Below are 22140 nucleotides of genomic sequence, written 5' to 3'. Positions count from 1 at the left end.
GGCGGGGCAGCGGGGGAGGGGCGGGGCGGGGCGGGGCGCGCGCAGGGGGGTTGTGGTGGCCCGCGGCGCGCGCACAGCACCGGGCGCAGCCGCCGCCGCCGCCTCAGCCGCAGCAGCGCCGAGACCGCCGCGCCCTCCTCGTCCTCCTCTTCCTCCTCCTTCCTCCTCCTTCTCCTCCTCCCGGAGCCCGCAGCCTCCTCGCCCCTCTCCCCCCCGGACCCCGCGAAGATGGTGGACCGCGAGCAGCTGGTGCAGAAGGCCCGGCTGGCCGAGCAAGCCGAGCGATACGACGACATGGCGGCCGCCATGAAGAACGTGAGTCCCGTCCCGCGGCCGTCGCGCTCCCCGCACACACACACACAGACACACACGCACACCTTCCTCCTCCTCCTGCCCGGCTGGGGCCGCCCTCCCCTCTCCCTTCCCGCGTGTTCCCCGCGGTGGGTGGTGGGCTCGGCCGGGGGGGCCGCGGGGGTGTCAGGGCCCCGCTCCCTCGCCCTCCGACACCCCCGGCTGAGTCCCGTTCCCGCTGCTCTTTCCCATCCAGAGCTAGTTTGCTTTCTCCCGACCCCCATCCCTGCCCTAGACCCCCCCACGCATCCTTTGCCCTGCAGTGGGGCCCCCACCCAGCCCCACGCATCCTGCTCCTCCGCCTTAGAGCCCCTTTCCACATCCATCGCCTGCTCTGGGGCTCGCATCCAGCCCTACACATCCTTCTCTCTTGCCCTAAAACCCCCTCCGCGTTCTCTCCCTTATTCCGGGGCCCCCACCCAGTCGCACACATCTCCCTTTCTGCCCTAGAGCCGCCCCCCATCCTCCCCTGCTCCAAACCCCCGCGCTGTGCCCTGCTGCCCCCAGCCAGCCCCACGCATCCCCCTCCGCTGCCCTGGAGCACCCCCACATCCTCCCCTGCGCCTCGGGGCTCGCTGCCTCCGCAGCCCTGCAGCCCCCCACAGCTCCCCACATCCCCTTCCAGCCGCGTTTCTGCTCTCCCCCCGCCCCAGGCCCCCTCCCGTGCCCCCTCGCCACCCTGCCTGAGCGTGGCGGGGCACAGGAGCCAGGCGGGGCTGCCCGGGGGGGTCACACCGGCTCGGGGCCCCGGGGGGCGAGGCAGGGGGGAACCCGGTGTGGGGAGGGGGGGGGGGTTCGTGCACATCTCTCCCCGCTGCCGAAATATTTCCCCGTGCATCCCTTCCTACGCGTGGTGTGGTGTGTGCCCCTGACCCCAAAGATCGGCAGCCCTTTCACTGTCAAAGCTCTTTATTTTTACTGCTCTTGGTTGGAGATTTATGAATTGAGTCATGTTGTATTCATTTCACGCTCTTAAAATAAAGACTCTGCATATAGCAGGCTGATCTGATTTGTGACACTGAACGCTCCCCTTCAATACTGACATTTTGACAATATAAGAAGGGAAAAAAAAACATATCTCTGATCTGATCTTGCAAACAAAGCAATCGTGGGAGGCAGGATCAAGTCATTCCAGAAGATTCTGCATTTGTCATATTGCAGAGAGGCTAGACTGGGTGGAGGGAGGGAGGGGGTGCTTTAAAGGGGAAAACTGTTCTTTATGTTTGTCTTCTTAGTCAGGTCTGAACCTTTGCTGGGAGCTGGGGTGTCCTCCCCGGCTGATGAAAAGTGAATGCCGATCTGGGAATGTCGCAGTCTGCCGTGGGTGCAGCTCTGTTTGCCCATATTGCACCATTTTGTCAATAACCTTGCATTTATCAAACAGACAAAACTGTCACAGCCCGAGCCCGGGGAGGGAGGAGATGTCTTATCAAGGAATGAAATACGGATAATCGGAACGAGATATTATCACATTAACCCAGCCGGGCTGTCCCTCTGCTGCACCATGGCTTTTATACCATTTTCTGATGGCGGCATCTATTCATTTTAAAGCAAAGCCTGCTGTGTGAGCAGATCCTACAGCTCATTTCCTACGGATAATGCAGCCGCCGTGACAAAGCCAGCAGGGATATGCCCGGGACTCACAGCCGCGTTGCTCTGTGAATTTCTCTTAGCCAGCTTCCCCGGGCTGGCTGCTCGAACCCAGGTGCTGTTAAGAGCTCCTATGTGTGATTTTTCCTTACGGGCCCTGGTGAAACAGTAACCCGGGCTAACGCCTCTTATCAGCTGCCGGGTAGTTTGGCCGTAAGGAAGCGATCCCCAGCGGGAGCGCTGGCTGACGCCTCCCTTCACCAGCAAACAAAAGGCAGAGCTTTGTTCTTCCTTTCAGCACCGCGCTGCCCCAGGAGCCCCGGCACGGCCGGTCCGGCGGCCACGGCCGTGTCACAGCCGTGTCCCAGCCGGTTATCCCGGTGCCCCGTGCGCTGCCCAGCCCCCAGCCCCGGTTGTGCGGGAGGCTGATGACCTCGCACTCATTTCCGTAGCAACGCCTAGTGATGTCATATGCCATGGTCCAAGCTGCAATGCACCCAGGCGGTAGCAGAGAGCATGCGGGCTGCGCCTAGCGAAGGTGATGCAGAGCCATCCTGCCCTCCAAACCTAGCCCTGCCTGGCGCCCTGCTGAGAAATGCTGCATGCTTCTCCTTTCATACCTGTCGTGGCAGGGATGGGCATTAAAGAGGCTCCTTTTCCAGCAGCTTCATCTCACCTTTGCATTTTGGTGGCTGCCTCACCTGGGTTGTTCAGTCTCAGCCCTATGTGCTTGGGAACCTGTGCTGAATGGCTGTGTTAATGGTTTAAGATGGAAATGGTGTGCTGGGCTTCTTGCTGTCTGCTGATTCATCTAGGGATGTCTGGGATGGCAATGGTTTCTCAAAAATATTATTTATATATAATAACTTCTACTTCCTTCCTTCTTGCAAGTGCTAGCTGCCAGTGCCCCTAATTGAAGGAGCAGGATTGCTCCTTCAGCCCCCAAAAGGGGCAGGTTTACTGGGGGGTTTCTGAAAACAACAGCTGGTCCCCTCACCTAGCAGAGGGAGCAGAAGGTGATGCCACACCCAGGAAGGGTGCAGGGCTGGGCCCATCGATCCAGGGTATGTCTACATGACCTTGGTCATGTCCCTTGTCACCTCAGTGCTGTCTGGGGGTGCCATCAGCCCTATCAGGTGCTGGAGGACAGGAAAGCTCTCTGCTGGTCCCCAGTGTGGTCACACATTGGCCTTGGGCTTGCTTGCTGGAGTTTCACTTCCCACAGTGCTGGTGGTTGGAGCAAGATGCATTTTTGTCTGGTTGAGCTTCAGGAAGAGCTTTGCTGTCAGAGCTCATGCCAGGGCTGGAGATCAATATCCATTAGTGGTGCTGCTGCTGGAGGCTTTCCGGAGGTGGGAGCCCTGCCAAGCCCCTGGCCAGCACTGCCCAGGGAGCTCAGCACGTGCCTCCACACAGACCTTACATGGAGGGGATGTGCAGGTGAATGAACAAAATTATTGCAATAACTTGTGCAGAAAATAAGTGATCTTTTAAAAGTGTGTGGGGAGGATTATTGCACCTCACCTATGGGTGGTGTAGGTGTGGGGCTGTCCCCTGTGAGGGGAACACTGCTCAACTTTGGGGGGCCCAACCACTGCAGCAGGGCCGTGGCTGTGCTGCATGCAAGGACCACCAGGTGTGGGTGTGAAGGGGGGACTGTTGGAGATGCTGGAAAGCAGATGGCTCCTCCAGGCTTCAGACAGCACAGCTTGGTGCAGTAAATGGCCATTGTGGGTGGAGGAGGAGCGTGAGGATGGGGGATTGCAGGCCCTCCCTGGCACAGGGTATGTGGGCTTCTCCTGTGATGGTCACCAGCTGGGCAGGTTATCATCCCCCACATCAGTTATCAGTGCTGAGAGCAAGGCTTCACACAGACAGCAGGATCACCTTTGGAAAAAGGGGCAGTGACACAAATGCAGCCTGTCTGGAGAGTCCCCAGGAAGCAGAGCAGGGATGATTAGCTGCTTTCTGCTCACAGTGTACACAGACAAAAGGGTGGTGAAGGTGGAAAGGCTTCTCCAGGAGGAGTGCTGGGCAGGCCATCTGTGATGGTGGGAGGGGACCAAGGAGTGAGAGCTGCTGTAGTAGCACTTCCCAGGGGGGCTGGGGATGGCTTTGCAGAACCATTCCCAGTGCTGAGGTGGATGGTGCAGTCATTAGCTGTTGGCATCCCATGGCAGCCCTGATGCTCTTGTGCAGGCACATTGAATGGTGCCCAGCCTCAGGGTGCCTGCAGAGCACTGGGGGACTGCAGTGGTGCTGGGGATTGCAGACAGCCTCACTCATGAGCAGGGCTTCCTTCCTGGAGGTGCATGGGCCCAGGACAGGATGGTGGCTGTCAGGGACTCCTGTCCTTCTGACCTTGTACAGGTTCACAGTGTGGGGTTGTCTCTGTGTGACTCAGCCCTGGGACCTCATAGCCATGGCCTGAGTCACATCTGCTCCTCAGCCACACATAGGTATCAATGCAGACCCTCTGTGACTGCAGTGGACACTGCTCACAGTAACTGGCCAGTCTTCAGCACATCAAGCTCTTGAAAATTCCTCTTGAGCTCCTGTGAGTTCTTACTTAGTCCATTTAGGAAGAGTCACTGACTTACAAGATCATGCTGGGTTTCTTAGTTGGCCAAGTGTAGCATCCAAGGTGGATTGGACCCAAAATATCTCTTCTTGAACTAAACAAAAGTGAAATTGAGACTGTGATGGAGAATATAGCAGCTGAGTACATAGAAACAGTAAAACTTGGGCAAAGGCTCTCCATGAACCCCTAGATTATTTGGGTTTATCCAGTAAATCTATTGGATGATGTCTAACCATGAAAATGCAAAAAGATTGGTGGGAGTTGTCTTGATTTATTAATTTTTTTTTCAACCACCTTTATTTACTGCTTCTTGTGTGGGATCACAAGATGGCTGGTTCACAGGAGATTTAATTGCTCTAGTACACCAAGTAAACTTCATAATGTCAGTTGATAAACTCTGTCTTCCCCAGCTGTGTTCACCAGCTGATCCCAGAGTTGCTCTGGAATAAACTGCTTGGGCAATGATGATGTGTGCTTGGGCTTGCTGGAATACTTTGGGAACAATCACAGAACTTCAGCTCCAGAAATGTTTCCTGGGTTGAAAACTCCAGCATCTAGGGACCTACACACTGTTCCTGGAAACTGGATGATGTCTTTGGCATCCTCTTAGTGGTTCTCATGGATGTTCTGGATGGTGCTTTCAGGAGGGTTATCCACATAACTGTGGTGTAACCCTCTGCCTCCTGCAGCTGAGGTTTGGTTTCTGATCAGGGAGATGAAAAACATGGTTCTACCTCAGCTTCTGCAGCTGGTAGAATTAAGATTTTCCTTAATTTGAGGATCCCCACCATATTTGTTCCCCTTCTTCATGTGTGTTACTGAACTACTTTTCTTGTGCCTGGGCCAGTAGCATCAGGGCTGCTCAGGAGCATGCTCAGCTTGGCTTTCCAAGGAGGAATAAACAACCTCAGCCTTGCTGAGCTTAAGATCAGGGAGGTGGAGTAAAAGTGACCTGGTGGACCCCATTAGCCTATGGGGGGGCCTGGATCACAACGACCCCAAGGTCACAATCCTAAGGACAAGGATTTTTCAATGCCTGATATTTCTCCTACCTCTGCAGGCTTGGGGCTGAGAATTGGATCTGTTAGCTGTGGCTCTTGAAGACAGAAGGAGAACTTGGCTGAGGGTGCAGCTGGGGAGGAGAGTGGTAGCCATGACCTGACATGTGGAGAAAACTCCATGGATGGTGACACAGGGCCTAATGCACCAACTCTGTCACTGAGCTCTTGAGCTTCTGTTTGGAGCAGCTTCATGCCAAGTAAGCCATGCACAGAACTTGTGTGCAAGGGTACATATTTAAGAAAAAAAGAATCCAAGCTATTGTGAGTCCCACCTGCTAGTGCTTGAGTAACCAGCTGCTTTTTGGGAGGTGGCTTTGTCTGAGCTCAGACGTGTCCTTGGATGTGGAGCACTGCTGAACTTGTTGGTGCTGCTTTTTCCTTGGCAGAGGTGTGCTGGGAGCTCAGTTCCAGTCTGGCAGGGAAGAGCCATGAGGACTGTCAGACTAGTTCAGACCAGAGCTGGCTGCTCGGTGTCCCAGCCAAGCACCAGGCTGTTCAGAGGCAGGTACAGGGAAGGAGGCATTGGAAAATGCCTCCAGTCTGACCTGAGGGAGCTTTTCCTCATGTGGGTCAATGCCTGAGGTATTTAGTGCTCTGCCTTGTGCTTTTGTGCCCTGTTCAGCCTCCTGAGCTGCCAGCAGAACGTGAATGCAAATTAGAATAACTGCAGTCCAAAGCACAGTGGAACAGGATTTGCCTGGCTTCCCAAGCGTTCTCCATTGACAGCTTTGATGGGATCCAGGCATCATCTCCACCTGACTGTGGCAGAGCTGTGAGGCAGGGCTGAGGTTGGCTCTGGGCTGTGCTGCACCCTCAGTGCTTCCAGGCGTTCTCCTGCGCTCCAGTGCTCTGCAGCTCATGGCAGATTTTTCCAAAGGAGGAGTATTTTTGTGCTAACTGGTTTGCAGCCAGCTTAGACCTTTCCTTTGCTGGTCAAGTCTTTGTCTTTTCCTTCTGGAAAGCTGGAAAGCCTTCAACAACTTCTGCTCTTTACTGAACAGGTAACTAACCTAACTGGTCCTTAGCTGAAGTCTTGTTCCCCAAGTGTTAGATGCACATGAGAAATGGCAACTGGCATTTCTGGAAAATGGCAATTGGCTTGTCTGGGAAGCAAAAACTGAGTGAAAACCTGAGTATTGACTCAATTTGACTGGTGCTGGTCACTGCTGAGCAGTGATAGCCTGGAAACCAGCTAAAACAAGGGGAAGTAGCAATGGATTGGTCACTGTGCTGGATTTTGGGTGGCTTTGTCTTTCAGCCTCTGAAACCTTTGGCTTGTCTTGAAGAAGCAGGCCAGATAAATGGTGGTGGCTGGTTTTGTGCTGGTGGCATTGAGATAAAACGTTCTGCCATGGCTGCTGGCTGCCAGGCTCTGCCTGTGCTTCTGCCAGTGCAGCTTTTGGTCCTGGAAGATGGGGGAACTCTTCTTTCCTCATGCAAATGAAATGGTTTGTGGGAATGTTTTTCTCCCTGTCTGCTTGATCTAATGAGCAAAGTCCTTCCTCCCAGCCTAAAATGAAGGAAAGTGGCAACAAAATTACTCCCATTCTGCTGTTTAAATTTATTTATTTTTTTAAGTAAGAGGTCTGACTCTGCTTCAGAATCCAGATGTCAAGATGTGGGATTCCCACTGTGGCTGTGGGGGAGGAGCTCAGCAGTGGGATGGCTTTGTCCATCTTATCTGAATGCACAATGATAGTGATGCTGAGCTGCTGCATCTTTCTGGTCCCTTCTGTGGGCTGGAGCCTTGGAAGCTGCTGGGGCTGGTAAATCAAAAGGGTTGATCTTCACCCTGGAGTCTCATGCTGGTTATCTTAGTATAATCTGGAAAAGCTCAGAAATGGTAAATTCTGGAAAATGGAGCAGAAATGATGAGGCAGCAATTCTTGTGCTGCAGGAAACACTGACAAGACTGTCTCTCAAAAGCAAAGCCTTCGTGTAGCTGGTGAAACAAAAGCCTTTGTCTGCCTATTTAAGGGCAAACTTCCCCCAGTTTGAGGTTTTTTGTGCTAACCCAGATTTAGTCACATCTCAGACATGACCCAGTACATGCTCAATTAGATATTAAACAAACCTGATTTTTGGCCCCAAGCTAATGATCTAGTGACCAGGGGCAGTGCATTAGTTAATTGCAGTAAGAGAGTAACTAGAGAATGATGGCGTGAGATTCCCTTAAAGTGATCCCCAGATTAGGGATTAGAGTACTTAATGTTTTTCTTCTGTGAAGGAGCTGTTGGAATTGAGTCCGTGTATGGGTGTTTGAGGCAGCTGTGCTTGGACGAGCCCAAGTCTGCAGGGATTCCAAGTGCAAACCATTCCTTAATTGTTTGCAAATTCCCTCTGATCTCTCTAGATGGGTTGGCTTGCTTGGGATGTGTCTTTGCTTACGTACCAAGCAAAGCTGCTTGGCGTGTCAGGGTGCTTCTGACTCCTCTCTAAGATGGTTTCAGCAAGGCTCTAGAAAAACACCAGTGAGAAGGCTGAGCCCCAGTGCTAACGAGGCTGCTGATGGACACGTTGTTTGGACAGTTGTGGTGCTCAGCAGCATCAGGTTTATTAATAGTAGGTGGAGAAGCTGTTGCTGTGCCATGTGCTAACAGACACGCTCAGCAATTGCTGGAGGAGATCTCTACTTGTAAAAGGCTAATGCAGCAGTGAATGGGAACTTGGGGGAGATTAACAGCCTTTGATTTACACCCAGCTGGGGCAGGCCTTGGAGCTTTGCCTGTTTATGCTGTTGGGCTTTGTTACATGGGGTGAATATTTCATTATCTGGGAGCTTGGCTTCTTGTGTTTGGTGGTGTCAAGATGATGTTGGCACCTCAGGGGTTCTGTCACCTGTGATGAACTGAGATCAGATCTGTGGTGGGAGTCCCTTGGGCTTCAGAACAGGCTGGAAGGGGGTTAACACCCTCGGCTGCAGCCAGGTGAGGGGAGTTAAACAGCTGGATCAAGGACAGTAAAGTGACCCTCCTTGTAATTTAAAATCAGTTGCAGTGCTCCAGAAAGCTGCCAGAGCAAAAACTTGACTTTCTTCTTTTCTGTAAGTTCATTTAAGAAATTAAATAAAGTTGTCTTTGCTAGAGATGTGTAAGATCAAGCCTGAAATCCCTGAAGCAGTGGGAGGGTAAAGTACATCTGGAGGGATAATCACCTTACTCACTGATGTAGAAATTAAACCTATCGTGGAGCTGGCATGCAGGAATCCACCTGGGTGTTCTGGGAAGTCTCTTGCTTAATCTGGTAAAACATGTTTGAGACACCAAGGAACTGCTGGATCTGCAGACCAAGAGACCTAGAGCAAAAATCTTGTTTTTAATATTTCCAGAATCTTACCTTCTGGTAAGAAGGAAGGTGTTCCCAAAGTGTTTGTGGGAGTGACCTGGAGCAGCTAAAATCGTGCATGCTCACTGCAGGGAGCTTTGCATGGCTGCAGCTTCTCCCATTTCACCCTTTGGAGCAGCAGCTTGCAGCTGCCATGGCAGCAGTGCCATGCCAAAGGAAGCCATGCCAGCAGGCAGGAATTGCTCAGTGAGCAGGAACAGGCTCTCCCAGCAACCAGAACCTGCTCTCAGCCTTGGGGTGGCCTGCCCATGGCACAGCATCCTTTCTCTCTTGGCTCAGCTGGGTAGAGGTCATGGGCTCAGCAGTTTTTGAGCCCCTGATTAAGGGCAAGGCCTGGCACTTGATGCTCTGGGGAGGATTTGATGATCTGGTGGCAGGATTCTTCCTGCCTGGCACTGGGGCTGGAGGTGAGCAGGAAAGCACTAAGATCTGAGCCAGATTAGTACCCTTGGAAGCTGTGAGGTAAATCTTTAAGCAGCTAATGCTCCCAGCAGCACTAAACACCCTCCCCACATGAAACTTGGTGCATTTATCTAGAGTCTCTGAAATCTGTCTGGCTTGGGTTTGTTTTACCATGAATTGGAAAGAAAAAACCATCTTCCTCTGCGTGGACCAAGTCTTAAGACTCTAGAAATGTCCAGTAGCCATCCTGTGAATGGCTGCTTCAGTTCAAAAGCCTGTGAGTAGGTGGAGTCTTCTGAAGAATAATGCTTAAACAGAAATTAAAAACCCCCAAGTCTTTAAACTTGCACAGAAATGCTTCTGAGGAAAGAGCTGTGGTTACTCTTGAAGAGCTCTTCAGCTCCCACCTGGAGAAGCTTAATGCAGCCCAGAAGAGCCTATAGCAGCCATGAATTGTCATTCTCCTTCCAAAAGGATCAACGGATCAACTCTGAGCTCCTGAAACTTGCTGTGAGCTCCAGGGGCACATCTGAGCTCTCGCAGCAGTGGCACGCTGTGGCACTGGGCTTCCACGTGCTTAGCAGAGAGCTTGGAGACCAGGCTGTCAGCAGGGAGCAGAGCAGATAATCCAAGGCAGGAGAGCTCCCAAGCTGTTGGGTGATGGAGAAGGGTGGTGCTGATCCTGTGCTGCTGCTGAGGCACTCACAGCACACAGCAGTGGGCAGATGATGCTGCCAGCCTGCCATATCCTGGGGAAGGAATAGCTTGGCATCCCTTCTGTTGCTTTGTAGTTAGCAGGCAAAGGTGCTGGTGTCCCATCTGCCAGGGACAGTGTGATGAGCCCTGAGTGACAATCCCCTCAAATGCTGGGGCTGATGTGCTTGGACTTGCTGCTCTCTCCATCTGGTGGCTGGGAGGCACTAGGCCAACAGAGGTCAATCATTTTCCCCAAGAGTTTTTAATAAGCATGAGGCAGGTAATGGCAGCAAGATGCTGAAACGAGTTGTCCTCCAGCCAGTTTTCATCTTGTTTCATAGCCTGTCAGTAAGGCTAATGAGAATCAGGGTGTTAATAAGGAAAACAAGAAAACTTGAGCATAATTCCTTCCTGGCTCAAAAAGCACATGCTGGCTAGAGGAGCAGCTCTCTGTGACAGGACTGTGCAATGCTAACTCAGAAATTGCTTGTAGCTCCTTGAACATTTGTTTGTAGAACACTTGAACATACACAAAGCTGGGAGGCCAAAGTTTTTCTTTCCAGTTGGTGACTGGGATGTGTCTGGGCTGCTCTCTGTCCACAATAGCCATGGCAGGCAGATGCTCCCTCGTGTTTGCCTTATCTCAAGCTGCAGAAGAAGTCAGAGACACAAATCAATGGCACCCAGGTGTTCTGCAGTGGAAAGAAACCCAGAGTCGTTATCCCAAGTGCTGGGACTGCAGTGCTGCAGATAAGGGCTGGGACACAAAATGGAGCAGCTCAGAGCTCTGCTGCTCGTACTGCTGTTCTCACCTTGGCTCCCTTCAACCTTTCATGTGCAAGAATGACCCACACAGCTGAAATTTGCTTTTTCTCCAGCTGAAATCCATGACAGCCACACTGAAACTGGAGCAGGAGGTCTGCAGGCTCCTGACTGATCAAACCTGAATGCAGTGCAATCACATGTAGTTATTGAGCTACAGAGGCCAATAAAATAAATGAGCTCTTGGTTTCCACATCTCCCAGTTTGAAGACTTTGTCTTGGGTGGTTCAAAGTCGCCTTAAGTAATAAAGGCTGCAGAGTGGGATGAAAGCTGCTGTTAAGTGTAGGAACATGCAGAAATCCTAATTGATGTCTAGAGCACCTGAGTAGCCTCTGAGATGCAGTTGGGCTGCAAGCAATAAACAGTTCTCTGCAGACACTGGTCCTTGAGGCACTGGGAGCAATTTGAAATGCAATGGCAGAGCCAGAACCATCCCATGTGCCCTCAGCTGCTGTCCTGTGATGTGAACTGGCCCTGCTAGCTTAGAAAACAGGAACTAGGAGGGGATTATTCATAGTGAAACAGGCAGAGGAGAAGGCAGTGGGGAACTTGTGTCTGCCCACAGCCTGCACGTGCTTTTTTTTTTGCTCTTGTCTGGGATGAGAGGAAGGGTTTGACCTACAGCCCAAAACCCCCCTGGCCACACTGAGTTAAAACATGAGCAGGGGACAGCAGAAGGGGTCAGCAAGGAGAGAAGCAGTTCTGGTGTGACTTCCACTTTGGAAGTGTGACATGGGGGCGAAGGCAAGGCAACAGGGAAAGGAACCCAAACCAATCTGGGCACATTTTAGATTTAGGTCTGGTTTAACACACGCCTACTTCACCAAAGTAGGACAGTGCTTAAGAAAAGCATCTTTCCCACTGCTGTGATGGAGTTGTAGGACAGCTCACTGGTGCTTGGGGAGAAGCTGCTCTTGGTGAGCTTGTGTGACATCAAGTCGTGACTCTCACCAGGCTGCTGGGTAATGGTGACAATTTCATGTGCTTGAGAGCAGCCATTTCTTCAAGCTGGGGCGAGCTGGGGACAGGAAAAAACAGGCAGTCTGTCTGTCATGACCTTCCAAAATGACACACTTGGGCTGCTGAAGGTGGTCTTGTCACAGAATCATAAAGATTGGAAAAGACTTCCAAGGTCACAGAGTCCAGCCTTTAACCAGTGACCACCTTGTCAACCAGAGCAGAGCACTTAGTGCCGTGTCCAGTCATTTCCTGAGTGCTTCAGGGATGGGGGCTCCACCAGCTCCCTGGGCAGCCCCTTCCAATCCTTGACAACCCTTTCTGTGAAGAAATTCTTCCTGAACCTGTCCTGGCACAGCCTGAGGCCGTGTCCTCTTGTCCCTGCTCATGGGTGGTGGGGTGGCAGCATGTGACAGCAGCTGGAGCTGTGGGGAAGGTGACAGGTCTGCAGGTGTTGTGACCTTTTTCAGCTCCTGGAGCCTGGAGGGGCTGTGTGCTGGGTGCTCCCCTTGCCAGTGGCTACAGAGCAAGAAGGAATTTCAGTGGTCAGAACACCATTTCAAAAAATGAAACACAGAATGGGACCTTCAGGCCAGAGCTCACACTAACGAGCTGCATGTGAAGGAAAACAAGGCACTTGCTGGGGTTTGTGTGGAGAGATAACAAATTTAATTCCATGGTGCAGGAGCTGTAGATAGAACAGGAAGCAGAAGTGCTGAAGGGGAGATGGATGTTGTGTATCCTGGTGGGAGAGGAGCTCTGATGATCTTTAAAAGCTTTTCTCAGTGAACAGTTTGAAGTTCTCATGGCTGTCTCTGTCTCTCCAGGAAAGCTTCACTCTTTTGTAGCTGTCTGATGTCCTGAAGGACTCAAATTCTCTTTTAAGCAATAAGAAGAGCAAGTGTTGAGGTTTATACATGGGTTAAACTGTCAGATGTTGATGGTATTCCCCAGGGAAGGATCTCTGGGTCCTGTCAGCTTGCCAGTGCTGTCTGCTTTAAGATAAGACATCAAAGCCAGGCAGAAGCTGCAAATGGGTGGGCACTTAATTATCAAACTAAGTGAAAAGTGTGCAAGAATAAACAGGTAGAGCTAAGTCCTGTGATGGATCTTCTCTGCAGTCACTGAAGGGACCTCAAAAACAGTAATTTCCTGATGTATACTCAGACCTGCTCCTGCAAACTGACAAGTGGAGGATGGGAGTCTGGAATAAGCCCCGTGGGTCTCACCAAAGCCTGTTAATCAGGATACTTCAGAAAGCAGGTGCTGTAGAAGCACCCCTTGGGCTTTTGGAGTTTACATACCTTGGCATCAGGGACAGGTAAAGTTCTGCTCGTTCCCTGGCTTCTCAAGAGGCTGAAGCTTGCCTGGCTGCAATGTGATCCTTGGGCATGCCAGGAGCCTGCCAGGTTTGGGGCAAGGTGCTGAGTCAGAGCTCCAGCTGTAGTGGAGAAATCAGGAAAACCTTCTCAGACATGGTGCTGCCTCTGCAGTGCTTTGTTGCAAATCAGAGGGCTTGGATTTGTACAAGCCTCTGTAAACCCTAAACTTCCAGTAATTTTTGTCCAACGGGAACTCAGGGAGTTTCCCCATGGCCTAAGGGCCCTGGAGTCTGGTGGTGCAGACACTGTGCCATCGGAGAACTGGTGAGACTGGAACTGCAGTGTGCTCCAGCTTGGTGATGGAAGTGCCTGGCAGCATGGGCTGCTCCATGCCAGGCTCCCTGCACTCCCTGCCTAGGTGTCCTTGTGCAGTCTGCTCCTGGCAGCTCTGTTCTCCTTTTTTTTTTTTTTTTTTCCAGAATAGCTAGAAGAGTTTCCTGTATCAGATTTCCACTGTGTGGATCAGCTCCTTGTCCTTGGCTGTTTGTGTCACATCCAGGACTTGACACTGCATCTCCTGCCCCTCTCCCTGGTCTGCATGAGCACAGGAGGGAGATGAGGCTGGGCAGTTACTGGGGTTTGCAGAGCAAATTCTGCTGTTCCCTGCTGGCAGCCAGGGAAGTAAAACTCCAAACTGAGCTTCCCAAAGAGCAGGTAGACTGCAGCCAGGGCCTGATGGCTTTGTGCTCCTGCCAAGCCCTCCTAATGCCAAGCTAGGATTTTCCTTTGGCTATTTGAAGTCTCTGACTCCATGTAACAGTGCTGGAAATGGCATCAGGGGACCTGATCCCTTCTTTGGGGAGGTGAAACCCCTTCAGGGGCTGAGTTAAGGGGGAAGGTTCTGCCCTTGCATGTTGTGACTGCTGCAGTGTGATCCAGGCCTGATGCAGGATATTGCCTTATTTGATGTTAAACCAGAAGCATTCAGTGCAATGCTACAAACTCAGTGTATGAGAACCTGCTGTTTACCAGTGGCTGGGTTGAACTCACTTTGTTTCTGTATCCTGCAGTGTAAGAAGAAAACAAACAGCATTTGTTTGGCCAGCACAGGCTGCAGAGAAGGCACAGCCCCACGTGCATGTGACAGACTGGTGCAGAGGTGTTGGAGTGGTTTCTGCTGGAGATGGGCACTGGTGCAGTGCTGTGGAAGAGCAGAGTGACAGTGACTGCACAGTCTGGGTGTGCAGGGGGCTGTGCCTGGAAATGCCAGCACAGGCAGGAGGGCACCAGGCACCTCTGGGCAGACAGAGATGTCCTCAAAGGCAGCTGAGCCTGGGATACATATTTTCTGCCTTTTTCTCACTCTGACAAGGCAGCTCAGTGTACCCTGCTGTCTGATACCTTGTGTCCTGGGCATCTTGCATTTTCTTCCTGCTGGGAATGCAAGAGCCAGATGGTTTTCTGTTCTTCCTCCGTCAGCTCAATTGCAAACTGAAATGTGTGGGACTGCAGCCTCTCCCCTCTCCTGCTGCTGAGGGCCCTGGTCCTTGTCCCCACCCTTGTCACATCTTGGCCATGTCTCTGCAGTGCTCCTTCCTGGGAGTCTGGGTCCTGCTAGGAAGCACTGACATGGTTAACAAGGCTCCTTCCTGCTTTTACAAGTTCCCTGTGAGCTCCCTAGGGGAATCTGCTGTCTCCACAGGTGTACCTTCCATCTGTCAGCCAGTTTGTTGAAAGGATTTTGACAGGCAACTTTCCTCCGTAATCCTTAATAGCTTCGAATTTAAAATGTTTATGGCAAAGCTAATCCCACGAAACTCCCTGTAGTTTTGATAAATCTGTCCTCCAGCAAGACTATTCTGGTGAGAGGAGGTAAATCTACTTCTCCCTGCAGTGATAAATATCTGCAGATCTAGCTGTGGGGCGCCTGCTTGTTCCTCACTTCAAAACTGGTGTCTCTTCTCAGGGAGCACCTTGCTAAAAGCAAAATTTCATCTGGTGATCAATCTCCACAACCCCTGTCAGGACAGAAAACTCTTGGAATCAGTGAGTCTCTTGTATGGCTGTGGGTGTTGGACACTCCATTTACAGCTGGAAGAGAATAAATCAGGCTGGATTTCTGGATGCTTCTATTTCCAAATCCCTCACTCAAAGCAGGGCAGCTTAGGTGGAATAAGCCCCCAGGTAACCTGATGGAGTCTTTGGTATCTCTGAGGACAGACAACCCAGAAGCTCTGGGGCAGGGGAACACCTTGGTTGTGCTCCCAAAGATGTCTTTAACCCACAAAGTCATTACTGTGGTTTGTGCAAGTGTCACTGCGAGGGAAGAACAAAGGGAGACATTCTGTAAAACTGCAGAGCAGAGATCTCAGCACAGCAGGCAGGCTGGAGGCAGTGTACAAGTGTCTCACCACGGGTATTTGGGCTCATTGTGGTTGGGCCCTGCCTGGCCCTGCTGCAGGAAGCAGGATATCACAGGGACCCCAGGGCCCTGTGGTTAAACTGTCACCGTTGCCTTGGCCAGGACAGGGGTGTGAGGGTTGGCCTGGCACTGGAGCTGGGGGTGGCATCGCTGCCCTGCTTACCTTGGGCAGGAGCACTGCCAACTGCCCTGGCATCCTGCTCTGTGCTCTTTGTCCTGTGCCACTGGCAGCTGCTGATAGTCCCAGGAGATCCTGCCCTCATTCATGTGACACCCATTCCCTGCTCCCTCGGCTTCTCTCACCCTGCAGCAGAAGCAGCTGTGCTGGTTTGCACAGGAAGACCCTCTTCCATGTAGAAATGGTCTGCTGTTCCTCTGCCAGGCTCATCCTGTGGAGCAGCACAGATGTACACAGCAGCAGGGGTGGCAGTGCAGGGTCTGCTTGCTGCCTCTGCCTCGAGGGAAAGGGCTGGAGGGATCTGCTCAGAGACTCTGCTTGCTGTGGGGGGAGCAGGCTTAGCTGTGGCCTGGTTTTGGGAGGAGACATCAGCCAGAGCATGGCTGAAGAGCTGCAGGAGGAGTGCATGTTCTGGAATGTGCAGGTCAATATGGTGTGAGCAACCGTGAGTCATTCAAGGCCATTCAAATGAGGTCCTGGCTGAGCCTTTGGCCTCCTGCTCCCCACCATAAATGTGGTTATCTGGGCCCAGAGCAAACCTTGTCCTTACACATCCTTGTGAAAGTGACTCAGTGTTTGCAGAAGCCTTTCACATCCAAACCATTACCTAATCCTTTACTGCCCTGAGGTGGCTCACAGGTTCCTGCTTTGGTGGCCTGATTCCCAGCTGGCTGTGCCCAGGGTGTGTCCTGGGGGAAAGGGGACAGTGGCCATGCCCAGGCTCAAAGTGGCACTTGGCAGCTGTAACCAGCCCAGGGGAGCAGCCCTGTGCAGCTGCTGTGTGGTGTCCTGGCTGCTGCAGGGGCTCCTCCTGCTCCTTCCTGCAGGAAGCTTGGCCAAAGCTGCTGCCTGGGAGGCTCCAGGCAGTGATGGTGTTGTGGGAGCTGGAATGGGATTATTGTGATACCAAGTGGTGCTTCCCAAGTTACTGAGGGAGCTCTGTGCTCATCATCTCCATAATCCCTTTGTGGTTTTTGTGGTGCATGAGGCAGGTAACACTGTTAACCTCGGTGAGGAAAACCCAGTGTGGGGGGTTTCCCCTCACCCTGTGAGCTTTTAAGGTGCCTGAGGGAGTTGTAATTGTGCCATCTCAGAGATTTTTTGGGTGTGTCTGAAGACTGTGGGAAGTGGAAAGGCTGAACACCCTGTAGCTCTGGTGGTGTTAACCATGCAGGTAGCTCATAACCCTGGGCCATCTCCTCCCTCTTGCTTTGACTGTCCCTCTCCCCTGCATTGCCAACTCTCATCCTGCAGGTGAAAGGCATCTCTTTCCTAGAAGACTGTTCTGGAAGATGCTGATTTCTCAAATAAAACCCAAGGCCTGCTCCTTTTGTCGTGGGTCTGGAGCACAGCACGATTTCCCATCTGGCTCCTGCTGGGATGGGAGCAGAGGCAGAGCTGGATGGCAGAGCAGGACTTTGGAGCTGACTGCCTCCTGCTGCCTCTGTCTAGAGACGCACAGGAGCACCCAAAGGAGTGATGGGAGTGTCAGAAGGCTGGGGCTTAACCCGAACGTCTCTTTTCTCTCCCCCTCTCTCCACACAGGTGACGGAGCTGAACGAGCCCCTGTCCAACGAAGAGAGGAACCTGCTGTCCGTGGCCTACAAGAACGTGGTGGGGGCGCGGCGCTCATCCTGGCGAGTCATCAGCAGCATCGAGCAGAAGACCTCTGCAGATGGCAACGAGAAGAAGATCGAGATGGTCCGCGCCTACCGCGAGAAGATCGAGAAGGAGCTGGAAGCCGTGTGCCAGGATGTGCTGAGCCTGCTGGACAACTACCTGATCAAGAACTGCAGCGAGACGCAGTACGAGAGCAAAGTCTTCTACCTGAAGATGAAAGGGGACTATTACCGCTACCTGGCCGAGGTGGCCACCGGCGAGAAGAGGGCGACCGTGGTGGAGTCTTCGGAGAAGGCCTATAGCGAAGCCCATGAGATCAGCAAGGAGCACATGCAGCCCACCCACCCCATCCGGCTCGGGCTGGCCCTTAACTACTCGGTTTTCTACTACGAGATCCAGAACGCGCCGGAGCAGGCCTGCCACCTGGCCAAGACGGCCTTCGACGACGCCATCGCCGAGCTGGACACCCTCAACGAGGACTCCTACAAGGACTCAACGCTCATCATGCAGCTCCTCCGCGACAACCTAACGCTCTGGACGAGCGATCAGCAAGACGACGACGGCGGAGAAGGCAACAACTAGACCCCCCCGATGGACTGGCAGCCGCACGCTGATGCTAACTACTGCAGTCTTTATTTTTTTCCCACGAGTGGGGGGGGGTCCGGGGTGGGGGAGGGAAAGGGAGGGGACACCTTCCCAGGGAGGCCCCCCACAACCTGTCTTTGATTGCCTCGTTGACATTTTTGCCAAAACACCACTAGTGGAAGTCAGGCTGGCTGTGCTGGTATGGAATAGCAGCCTCACTGGCATATGGACTGTTCTGTAGATTATTAATACAAGTGGAGCTGTCTTTAATTTAACTTTATTGCTAGAAATAAAAAAAAAAGGGTTTTAAGACGAATTTGCGTGGATGGAATGGCCCTCATTTGTAAGGAAAGCAACGCAAAAACATTTGAGAAAAAAAAAAAAGGGAGTTCTGTGGTTCCAGTAAGGCTTTGAGCGTTTGTTTCCGCAGCCCAGGTGCCGTGTGCCCGCACCACGTCGCGGGGCCTCTCTCTGCAGCTCTGCCTGCAAATCCCCAAATTGAGAAGGAATTAAAAATAAAACCAACAAAACTAAAGAATTTGGGGCTTGCAAAGCCCTGGGATTTAGGCCATCCAATCTTTTTTTTTCTTTTTTTTTTTTCTTTTTTTTTTTTTTTTTTTTTGGTTGAGATATTTATTAGGGTAGCTTACAGTATTAACACTAAATTGCAGTTTACAGTATTTCTACATTACAGCCATATGACATCAAGCCTTTGATTGTCTGTTTTTCTTTCTTTTGCTAGTTCTTTTGGCTTGCCTTCCTGAGCAGTCCTCGCCTGTGGACTGGCTTTAGCTATTCTGTGTCGCCCAAGGCAAGAAGACCGCCCGCCCGAGGAACATCAAAGCTGCTCTAGTTTTTTGGTCAACAGCTTAACAGGTGCTTGGCTAGCGGCTGTTTCAACTATTTTAAGTCCACAGCAAAAGGTTTAAGAACTTAATTAGACAAAGGGGGAAGTGTTTAAACTTAAAAAAAAAATGCCACTTAAATAAAAAACAATAAAAAATATTAAAAAAAAAGAGCATTCAGGTCTGTATGTCATGTACTGTGTTTGGTATTTCAAAAGACCATCCTGATTTAAGGTGCCACAGCTGCTTCCTCAGGGATTGCACTGCCATTTCACTCTGCCTGACTTTCTCCCACTGTACCATGAGGTTTGTCAGCAGATCTCCAGCACCCAGGGCTCCCTTGTTTGTCACCAGGGAAGCCGGGTGCGTTTTCCTTTCTCCTGGGGAAGCTTGTGGTGTAATGAGTGAACTTCAGGAGCTTAGACACTAATTTGGTAGAGAAATTCCTCAAGGGAAGAGCTACAATCATAGACATTTCTGTCCACCATCGGGAGCCCAGGAACTTAGTTCTCTTCTTAGCAAAATCTTTTCTCAGTCTGTCTGATCCGGCCGGGGGTGGGAGTTGGGGCATCTGAATTGCTTAGCAGGTACTACTTACCCCATTTTGAGTAAGTTTAGCTTTAATTTTGTTTTTTTTCCATGGTTGTTGGAGGTTCAGTGCTGTTCTCTGGCTCGCGGAGCGCTGCGCCCTGCAGCGCTTCCCCAGCACCGCGAAGCTCGTGCTTTGATTCAATCCTTATCGTGATTCTGAGATTCTGACGCTGATTTGGAAGCAGGCTTTCCCCGGCCCTTGCGAGAGCCAGCCCGGCACGTGGTGAGGCACACACGGCACCGCTGGGGCCCGGCTTGGTTTGGGTCGGGCTCTCCCTGCTCCGAGCGCCCCGCAGGGAGCTGGGGCTGCAGCATCCCGCGGTGAGGGTGTGCGGTGCCGCCGTGTGCCGGGACCGGGAGAGGCTTTAGGCTTTCCCTCTCATCCACCCCCGTGTCCCGTGAGCAGTGTTGTCCCAGCTGTGTAATTGGAAGTGATTTACTGGAATTACAAAACTTATCTTCTTTTTTTTTTTTTTATGTTTTTTTTTTCCCCAAATAATTACTACTCTTTTTGGCTTTTTGCTCTGGCTGCTTTAGGAAACTTATGCAGGAGAGATGGCACAAGAGGGCTAAAAACGGAGTGGGGGTCAGGGACTTGATTTTTAAGCAGCTTGAATGGTTTCTTTCATTTTTTAAGAGATGCACTTGCCTATGATACTGTCTCTCCAGTGAAATGATTACTGCTCCATTACTCTATTGATACAATATTGTGCATGCTAGTGTCGTATTTCTATACAGTAGCTTGAAATTTATTAACTTATACTGTAGATGTTATGTATTCCTATGACAAAATAGTCTTCAAAAATTTTTTAAAGTTTTTTAATTTATTTTTCTTTCCTTTTTTTTTTTCGGGGGTAAAGTTTGCTCTACCAAATAGTGATCGTAACAAACTGATCTGTTATGGATGTTGCTATAGTGACATGCAATTATATATGATTTTGTTTTTAAAAGGAAAAAAAAAAGCAAAAGAAAACACCAGTGTTAGCTTAATCTTAATGTCTGGTGTTCGTCATGGTGAAATTATAACTATTACAGTGTAGGAGAACAATGACTGTGTTCTTTGAATGAGCCTTTGTTTGTGCTTTTTGTCATGTTATGCAGTGAACTATTTTTAAGGTCTAATCAGTGATTATTTTTCCAACTCCGTGTTTCTGTAAGGAATTATTTCACACACGGACCATTCTTAGCAGTTTTTCCTCAGTGATGGAATATCATGAATGTGAGTCATTATGTAGCCGTCGTACATTGAGCAAATAAACTTACAGATCTGACGTCAGCGCTGCTTAATTGTTATCGCCTTGTCTCGACTTTCTGGGGGGCTCGGGGGCAGCCTGGGCTCAGCTCCTGGGGCACCGCTGGGGATCCGCGTCCTGCTCGGGCTTCGGGCTCCTCCCGGGGCTCTGGGGACGAGGGAGCCGCGGGGAGGGTTCGGGAGGGGCTGGATGGCTCCTTCCCCACCTCGGTCCTTCCCCACCTCGGTCCTTCCTTCCCCACCCCCGTCCTTCCCCACCTCGGTCCTTCCCCGCCTCCGTCCCTTCCCGACGCTTTTCCGCTCGCAGCCACACGCGCGGTGACTCACGCTGTAAAAATATTCCCCTCCCCGCCAAGCCATAAACAGAAAATGCGCCTTGACTCAGCGCCCTGCGAGGGATCGGGGCTGCAGCACCCACACCCCCCACGGCAAAGGGGGGCGAGCAGGAGGGGCTGGGGGCTCACAGGGCACCCCCACACAGGGAGGGACACCCCGACCCCATCCCAGCGCCGTGGTCCTGCCACAGCCCCCACTCCCGGCTTTTTTTGGGGATCAAAAGTCACCGTGGTGAGGCCACAGGAGAGGGGAGGGGGCTGGGGATGCTGCTCGGGGTCTTCTTCCCCTGGAGGGAGGCTGGGGCTGGAAAAGCCTCACACACAAATGGGAACCCCCCTCTCCAAGCACAGGAGTGACCCCAACAGCAGGAATCGATCACCAGGATCAGGAATTGATCCCATTGATCCCCAGGATCTGCCTGAGATCTGCCAAACTCAGCACACCCCAAACTGCTGGGCAGGGGGGCTCAGGGCAGGGGCTCGGGGGCACAGGGAGCCCCCCAGGCTCGGAGAGGGCCTCACAACGGCAGGATTCCTCCCAGGTCAGCGTCGGCCAGGGATGACTCAGGGGGGATTAGTGGGATTTGACTGAGCAGGGAACATCGGGGGACATCGTGGGCCTGACCTCGGCCATGTAGGGCCAGTCCTGCCCAGAGCCCCGGGGCAGGGAGGGCACAGGGGACACGGGGCCAGCCAGGGCCAAACGGCACCAGGGCACAACCCAAACCCTCTCCAGCCCCCCGGGAGGCTGCAGCCCCTGAGCTGAACCCCCAAACCCTCAGACAGTGGGGTGGAGAGAAGGGGGAGCCCTGGGGCAGGGCTGGGACTCAGGGGGCTGCACTGCTGGGTGGGTTCTTGCCCATGAAACTCGAACTCGTTTGCCCTCTGATCCAAAGGGAGTGTTTGTGCACTTGTTTTTTGGGGTGCAGCAAAACAATATTTGGGTGTGGAAACTCCAAATATTCTCTAATAGGGCATGTGGAGACCCTGAGTGTGGGAGAGCAGGGATGAGGAGATCTGGGACTGGAGACACGTGGGATGCAGGAAACCCAGATTGTGGAAAACTGGGATGCTGAGACAGGGGTGTTGGAGACCTGGCATGTGAACACCAGGGATGTTGGAGACGTGGGATGTAAAGGCCCCAGAGTGCTGGAGGTGGATGTGGAGAGCAGAGATGTAGGAGA

At 52.1% G+C, this 22140-nt stretch overlaps 1 protein-coding gene across 1 annotated transcript; it reads left to right on the top strand.

Moving 5' to 3' along the window:
- Positions 1–42: 42 nt before the first annotated feature.
- On the top strand, positions 43–20370 carry YWHAG (tyrosine 3-monooxygenase/tryptophan 5-monooxygenase activation protein gamma). The gene is made up of 2 exons (XM_074557192.1): positions 43–315; positions 17274–20370. Exons 1-2 carry the CDS (start codon positions 229–231, stop codon positions 17928–17930), a joined length of 744 nt encoding a protein of 247 aa, XP_074413293.1. The 5' UTR covers positions 43–228; the 3' UTR covers positions 17931–20370.
- Positions 20371–22140: the final 1770 nt, after the last annotated feature.

The sequence above is a fragment of the Zonotrichia albicollis genome, chromosome 22 (assembly GCF_047830755.1).
Source record: "Zonotrichia albicollis isolate bZonAlb1 chromosome 22, bZonAlb1.hap1, whole genome shotgun sequence".
NCBI lineage: Eukaryota > Metazoa > Chordata > Aves > Passeriformes > Passerellidae > Zonotrichia > Zonotrichia albicollis.
Note: the sequence above shows the minus strand (reverse complement) of the source record. Positions and strands in the feature narration are given on the sequence as shown.